The sequence below is a fragment of the Euwallacea fornicatus genome, unplaced genomic scaffold, assembly GCF_040115645.1.
Source record: "Euwallacea fornicatus isolate EFF26 unplaced genomic scaffold, ASM4011564v1 scaffold_154, whole genome shotgun sequence".
NCBI lineage: Eukaryota > Metazoa > Arthropoda > Insecta > Coleoptera > Curculionidae > Euwallacea > Euwallacea fornicatus.
In genome coordinates, this window is record NW_027096122.1 from 34,048 (window position 1) to 42,862 (window position 8,815).

At 38.6% G+C, this 8,815-nt stretch overlaps 1 protein-coding gene across 1 annotated transcript; it reads left to right on the forward strand.

The window, feature by feature from the left end:
* Positions 1–7,204: 7,204 nt before the first annotated feature.
* Positions 7,205–8,170, forward strand: LOC136350194 (uncharacterized; the record flags this gene model as incomplete). The annotated part of the gene is made up of 1 exon (XM_066301704.1): positions 7,205–8,170. A coding segment is annotated over exon 1 (966 nt), but the record flags the coding sequence as incomplete, so codon positions are not given.
* Between the last annotated feature and the right edge of the window lie 645 nt (positions 8,171–8,815).

Consider the following 8,815-nt stretch of genomic DNA (forward strand, 5'->3'; position numbering starts at 1 on the left):
CGAAATATCGCCAAATCATAAGATTTGGCCAAAAAGTGCCGCTTCTATTAGAGCCAAATTGACGATTTGCCGTTTAAGGCCTTATTATGCTTATTTTGCCAAAAGGAGACGATTTGAACAAAATTGGTTGAAGCGTTGGCGAAATATCGCCAAATTGTACGATTTGGCCAAAAAGTGCCGCTTCTATTAGAGCCAAATTGACGATTTGCCGTTTAAGGCCTTATTATGCTTATTTTGCCAAAAGGAGACGATTTATACAAAATTGGTTGAAGCGTTGGCGAAATATCGCCAAATTGTACGATTTGGCCAAAAAGTGCCGCTTCTATTAGAGCCAAATTGACGATTTGCCGTTTAAGGCCTTATTATGCTTATTTTGCCAAAAGGAGACGATTTGAACAAAATTGGTTGAAGCGTTGGCGAAATATCGCCAAATTGTACGATTTGGCCAAAAAGTGCCGCTTCTATTAAAAGCAAATTGACGATTTGCCGTTTAAGGCCTTATTATGCTTATTTTGCCAAAAGGAGACGATTTGAACAAAATTGGTTGAAGCGTTGGCGAAATATCGCCAAATTGTACGATTTGGCCAAAAAGTGCCGCTTCTATTAGAGCCAAATTGACGATTTGCCGTTTAAGGCCTTATTATGCTTATTTTGCCAAAAGGAGACGATTTGAACAAAATTAGTTGAAGCGTTGGCGAGATAACGCCAAATCATAAGATTTGTCCAAAAAGTGCCGCTTCTATTAGAGCCAAATTGACGATTTGCCGTTTAAGACCTTATTATGCTTATTTTGCCAAAAGGAGACGATTTGAACAAAATTGGTTGTAGCGTTTGCGAGATATCGCCAAATCATAAGATTTGGCCAAAAAGTGCCGCTTCTATTAGAGCCAAATTGACGATTTGCCGTTTAAGGCCTTATTATGCTTATTTTGCCAAAAGGAGACGATTTGAACAAAATTGGTTGAAGAGTTGGCGAAATAACGCCAAATTGTACAATTTGGCCAAAAAGTGCCGCTTCTATTAGAGCCAAATTGACGATTTGCCGTTTAAGGCCTTATTATGCTTATTTTGCCAAAAGGAGACGATTGGAACAAAATTGGTTGTAGCGTTTGCGAGATATCGCCAAATCATAAGATTTGGCCAAAAAGTGCCGCTTCTATTAGAGCCAAATTGACTATTTGCCGTTTAAGGCCTTATTATGCTTATTTTGCCAAAAGGAGACGATTGGAACAAAATTGGTTGTAGCGTTTGCGAGATATCGCCAAATCATAAGATTTGGCCAAAAAGTGCCGCTTCTATTAGAGCCAAATTGACGATTTGCCGTTTAAGGCCTTATTATGCTTATTTTGCCAAAAGGAGACGATTTGAACAAAATTGGTTGTAGCGTTGGCGAAATATCGTCAAATTGTACGATTTGGCCAAAAAGTGCCGCTTCTATTAGAGCCAAATTGACGATTTGCCGTTTAAGGCCTTATTATGCTTATTTTGCCAAAAGGAGACGATTTGAACAAAATTGGTTGTAGCGTTGGCGAAATATCGCCAAATCATAAGATTTGGCCAAAAAGTGCCGCTAGTTATGGGACGACTACGAGTGACGTCGACACAAAGGAGCTGACTAGACAAGACTCTGACTATTTAACGCAACGCGACTATTGTTAAAGAGCAGATTGTATTCAGATTGTATTCATAATTAATTCAGATTATATTGTTCTTAGTTTTTGTGTTTTAAAATTAAAAATAAATTTTTTTTTTAAGAATCCCGCTGTTTCCTGTGACTTAAGTGGCGCAGCCGTTCGGATTAATTTCGGAACTCAGTACGAATCGATCGTATTGAATTTTTCGTTTCAACGATTAACCGAAAGAACCCACATTTTTCAACGTCGGTCAACAGACAGAGTGAAGTTTCCAGAAATCGAAAATTCCTCTCTATCGAAGAGCTGTCAAGAAGTTGCCCGAACCAAAATACCCCGGTTGCTGAGACCACATCGCTGAGCAACGCAAGGAAAGCTTAGAGGAGACGCCCCGAAGCAGTTCCTTATAGATGATCAGGATCAGCCTATTAATCGCGTAAGTGAATTTGATTTATGTCTGAAATCGAAGAAGTTGCTAAACAAATATCAAACCTTAGTTTGAATATTGCAACGCCTTTAACTGACTCTGCCTCTGTAATTAAAGAAGATTTCACAATGTCCCAATTCAAACCTGAATATTTAAGTTGCGTCCCGACTTTTGATGGGAACCCTAATGATTTAAATAGATACATTTCGATATGCCAATCTTTAATTGACAATTTCTATGACCAAACAAACCCTGCAAACTTTCAAAATACTTATTTAATAAACTCGCTTATCAGCAAACTCACGGGCAATGCTAAACTAGTAATAAATATACAAAACGTTAATAAATGGGATGATTTAAAAAACGTTTTACAACGTAACTTTGCTGATCAGAGAGATGAGACTTGCTTAAATAGAGATTTAGTTTTAATGAAACAACAGCCTCATGAAAAACCTTTTGAATTTTATGATAGAATTTTACACATTCTGAATTTGTTGTGCTCGTATGTTGATTCGCATGAAAATTTGGTACAATCTAGGACTTTGAAAAGGAACCTATACAATGAGTTGGCTCTAAAAACCTTCCTATCTGGGCTCAGAGAACCCTTGGGTACTACCATAAGGTGCATGAGACCAGTCAATTTGGCACAAGCCTTACAGTTTGTCACCCAAGAAAACAATACACAATATTTCCAAAACCAACCACGACCCGGCCCAACATTTCAACAAAATCACATTAATCGTCCAAGACCAACATTCTTTAAATCATCTCCAAATTTTCAACCCCCAAATAATTCATTTCGACCCACATTTTCGCCGTCATCAATGAACGCAAGACCTAACTTTAACGGTCAAAGGGCCGGAACCTTCTCAAACTCTCGGACCTTTAGACGACCCAACGGTCAAAGTAATGTATTCAGACCAAACCCATTCCGACAGTTGCCACCCCCTACACCTATGTCAGGAATCTCACAGTCCGTACAGAGACCATTACCGAATAATTCTACAGCCAGTCCAAGATATCAACCCCCTAAATATACTGTCGAAGAGTTGTACAACACAGAAGCCCAAAATTCATCAACACTTTGTCAAAATAGGGAAGAATACGAATATGGCCAATATCCCCACTTTGAAGAGCAAGATTGGGACCAACCAAATTATTATCAGTATGATGATATGCACTTCACAGAGCCTGAGGTCCATGATAGTACTAATAACCCAAAAACTGAAAATAACCCCTATCATACCCAAATAAATCAACAGGAAAATTTTTCCAAAGCGCCTCCCAAAATGAGGAAAAAATAGAGGAAACTGTAATAGATTTGAACTTCTCTAATCTTAGTAATCTCTGTTATGTAATTTTTCCCGAAACAAATTTAAAAATTCTAATTGATTCTGGTTCCACCCGTTCCTTTATGAACCCAGATATTGTGAAAAAACTATACCCTAATCGAATTATTAACGACCCTTTTGTAGTATCTACCGTGTTTCATAAGTCCACCCATAATCATAGTGCGAAAATCCCGGCTTCTAGAATATTCAACTTGCCGCAAAACACAGATCTCAAATTTTACCTCTTCAAATTCCACAAATCGTTCGACGGACTTCTAGGAATCGACAACTTGAAAATACTCCAAGCCAGCATTGACCTTGTAAACGATTGCATTCTCACACCGGTCGCTCGTATCAAGTTACACTTCCACGAAACGCAACCTGAGTCGAATTGTATCACGATCGCACCTCGAGTCGAGCAAGTAATACGAGTAAGGACATCCGTCGGGAACGGCGATATCATAATACCACATCAAAAACTACAGAGTTGCGAAATTCCAGAATGTTTGTCCACTGCTAAGAATGGCCTCGCTTATACGACAATTTTGAACAACACGTGTGAACCAGTAACATTAAACCTTTCCGATACGTTTGAAGTAGAACAATTTGACCCAAAAGAATTAGAAGAAATAGATCTTAATAATTTCGACGATGATGAAAGAAACTCTGAATTAGACCTATCAAAATTTCGAACCGATCACCTAAACGAAGAAGAGTATAACCAACTTTTGAAGTTAATCAAAGAATATTCGGATATATTTTACAACGAGAATGACCCCTTAACTTTTACTAATAGAATTAAACACCGTATTAAAACCTCAGATGAGATCCCAGTGTATAGTAAATCATACCGATATCCCTTCATACATAGAACGGAAGTAGAAAGGCAAATTAAAAAAATGCTGGACCAACGAATCATTAGGCCCAGTCACTCACCATGGAATGCACCCATTTGGGTAGTTCCGAAAAAGGAGGACGCATCAGGAATCAAAAAATGGAGAGTAGTCGTCGACTTAAGAGGACTAAATTCCAAGACACTGGACGACAAGTACCCGCTACCAAATATCACAGACTTGTTAGACAAATTGGGAAAATGCCAGTATTTTTCGACATTAGACTTGGCGAGCGGGTTCCACCAGATTCAAATGCATGAGGACGATATCGAAAAAACCGCGTTTAGTACAGAAAATGGGCATTATGAATTCTTGCGCATGCCCTTTGGACTAAAAAACGCGCCAGCCACGTTTCAGAGGGTTATGGACAATATCCTCAGAGGGCTGCAGAATGAAAAATGCTTAGTATATCTAGATGACATAATTGTGTTTTCCACTTCTCTACAAGAACATCTAGAACGCTTGAGAAATGTTTTTAATAGATTGCGAGAATCCGGATTTAAAATACAGCTAGATAAGTCAGAATTTTTGCGAAAAGAAGTGGCCTACTTAGGACACGTCGTTACGCGCGAAGGAGTGAAGCCGAATCCTGACAAAATCGAGACAATCAAGAGATTCCCCATTCCTAAGACAACAAAACAAATCAAAGGGTTCTTAGGATTGCTCGGTTATTACCGAAGATTCATAAAAGATTTTGCTAGGATAACGAAACCGCTAACGAAATGCCTAAAAAAGGGCGCTAAAATAGAACATAACCAAGAATTCGTATCCTGTTTTGAGCTGTGCAAAACTCTTCTGATGAACGAGCCTATCTTGCAGTATCCGGACTTTTCCCAACCGTTCAATCTCACAACAGACGCAAGTAACGTAGCACTAGGAGCCGTCTTGTCGCAAGGTCCAATAGGACGAGATTTACCTATAGCTTATGCGTCTAGGACCCTAAACGATACAGAAAGGAACTACTCAACAACGGAAAAGGAATTATTAGGAATCGTGTGGGCCACAAAGTATTTCCGCCCCTATATATTCGGCAGGAAAATAAACCTTATAACGGACCACAAGCCCTTGCAGTGGCTCTTCTCGCTAAAGGACGCCAATTCAAAACTTACAAGATGGAGAATTAAACTAGAGGAGTATGATTACAATATTATATATAAAAAGGGAAAGTTGAATACGAATGCGGACGCCCTTTCGAGAATAGAACTACATACAAAAGAAACAAACGACTTCTCACTGGTTGAATATATGGAAGAATTCAATAGGCAATTACAACAAGAAACGGGAGCCTCGACATCCAAAAATAATGACAAGACAGACCAGGACTCGACAGCCGCGCAAGTGGATGAAACTGAAGTCATGGACGTTGACCCACCAGCATCTGAACAAGAACCGGAAAACGACAGGATGACTGTACATACCAACGCAAGCGAAGACCCTATTGTTGGCATCCCGATAAGTGACACCGCGGTAAACTATGGGGCAAATCAAGCTATTATCTCCTCGGTATTACACTCACCTGCCAAAACAAGAATTAAGGTTCTCTTCGGAGGAAAAAGGAGATATCACGTCCAACTCTCGAGAGATAAGTTCGAAGACGACATTAGGAAATTCATCCAAGAATTCATCGTACCCTACAAACAGCATCACTTATATTTCGAAAATCCGGAAATTTATGAACCATTTTGTGAAGTAGTGAGGAAGACCTTCAAATGGCCATGCCTAAAAATGAAACGTTGTCTGAAAAAATTGTTAGACGTAGAAACCAAAAAAGACATCCCTGAAATCATTCAAAAATATCACGAGTCGAAAACAAACCACCGCGGAATCGACGAAACCTGGGAAAAAATCAAACAAATTTATTATTGGCCAAATCAAAAATGCTCAATTCAAACATACATAAATAACTGCCAAATATGTCAGAAAGGAAAGTACGAACGCCACCCTATCCACGTGGAGATGAATCTAACGCCGACAGCTTCGCGACCTTTCGAGATAGTCCATTTAGATACCCTCACGCTCGAAAATACGAAATTTGTAACAATAATCGATGCTTTCTCTAAATATGCACAAGCGTATCCTCTAGCAAATCTTTCAGCTACAGAAATCGTAGATAAGTTGCTTCTCTTCTTTTCACATCATCAAATCCCTTCGCAAATAGTAGTTGATAACGGGGCCGAGTTTAAAAATGCTACAGTAACGGAACTCTTAACATTGCACAAAGTTAAAATCCACTTTTGTTCCCCGAATCACCCAAAATCAAACGGAATGGTGGAGCGCCTACACTCCACATTACAGAAACAGAGTCACGCCAAAAGATCCATATGGACAACTTAAAACGACCGTTTCGAAATAAGTACAGCTTCGACTAAAAATAAAAATATTCATTTCAGCCTTTCGGCGGGCATATTCGCAGAAGAAAGCCGAATAACCCTAAGACAATTGGACGAAAACCTTGGAATTTTACCCTACAAACTTGGACAAGCAAAACTTACAGTACAGACGCACAAATTGATACATTACTATGACTTGAATCCTATTATAGAGGAAGCCAACAAACTAGACAACAAGACTCAAACCATCTCAAACTCCCTCGTATTAAACACAGACTATTATAATAATTGCGCTAATTATCTCAAAATATTGAATTTAACACAAAGGAGAGTAGAGAGAAAAATTAATCAGATCATACCTCATCCCCAAAGATCTAAAAGAGGTCTAATCAATGTAGCAGGTTCAATTTTCAAAGCCATAACCGGTAATTTGGATGCCAATGACGGAATCCACTACGAAAACTTGATAAACGAACTACAACAAAATCAGAATACACTAAAAATTAGTATCCAAAAACAAAACTCAATCTCTCTCAGCGTAATCGAGAATTTCAATCTAACCATTTATCAAATGAGGAAAAATATGGAAATAATGGAGAAACGTATCAAACAAATAGGATACATGACACAGGAAACAGCCTCCAAAGAAAATATGTATTTCATTAAAGATATACTAATTCAAATAATCAATCTCTACGAGATAATCGATTCAATGCTACAAGACATTGAAACCTCTATCACATTTGCCAAACTAGGAACCTTCCATCCCAGCATAATGGAAACTGCGAATTTGTTCCTAGAATTAAAGAAACTAGAGATTAAAGTAAAACCTCAAAACCTTCCTCTGCAGATAACCTTAGAAAATATTCTCGAATACGAAAAAATTATAGAAGTTGAAAGTTTTATTTTAAATGGTAGAATCACTTATCTATTAAACATTCCATTAACAAATCTCGATAATTTCGATTACTATCATCTCTACTCAATACCTGTCAGACGTCAGAGTCCATTCAGGGCAGTCATACCTCGCGGAAAATACCTAATACTGAATCAAGATCACTACGCCTACCCGGAAGAAGCATGCAAAAGAACATCCCAAAACCTGTTCATCTGTAAACCCGAAATCCTAGAAGAAACAAGCGAGAATGGTCCCTGCGAAACACAATTGTTAAATTCATTGCAAGCCAGTGCAAATTGCCAACAAATCGATGTCACCATTACTCGGGCAATAGCTAATCGGATAGATTCGTCAGACAGATGGGTCCTGATAATGCCGACAGAAAAGACTATCAAGTTAAAGTGTAATGGTCAAGAAGAATACAAAAGGATATCAGGAAGCTTTCTCCTAACCGTACCCGAAGAATGCCGAGCTGAAGGAGAAGATATAGTAATCAATAACGATCGATCAACAACCGCCGCGAACGAGCCAATAACGTTCCCCAGGCTAGAAGACCAACCACCAAAACTTCCGCACTTGGACCTGAACTTCCACCTTCAAGAAGTGAAACTCGATGAACTCCACAGACTTAAAAGTGAAATTCAAGAAAACAACCCTGAAGTATTGTATAACCCAGTTTCAACCCCTCCTAGCTTATGGACAATACTAATTTATGTCATGTTGATAATAATAATAGTATATACACTGTATAAAAGGTTAGCCCAGAGACGAATACCACCAACGACCACTGAGGGAGAATCCATTAACCCAATCCTAAACCTACCCCGTAGCCAGGGTAGCTCAATTTGAGAAGGGAGGAGTTATGGGACGACTACGAGTGACGTCGACACAAAGGAGCTGACTAGACAAGACTCTGACTATTTAACGCAACGCGACTATTGTTAAAGAGCAGATTGTATTCAGATTGTATTCATAATTAATTCAGATTATATTGTTCTTAGTTTTTGTGTTTTAAAATTAAAAATAAATTTTTTTTTTAAGAATCCCGCTGTTTCCTGTGACTTAAGTCGCTTCTATTAGAGCCAAATTGACGATTTGCCGTTTAAGGCCTTATTATGCTTATTTTGCCAAAAGGAGACGATTTGAACAAAATTGGTTGAAGCGTTGGCGAAATATCGCCAAATTGTACGATTTGGCCAAAAAGTGCCGCTTCTATTAGAGCCAAATTGACGATTTGCCGTTTAAGGCCTTATTATGCTTATTTTGCCAAAAGGAGACGATTTGAACAAAATTGGTTGAAGCGTT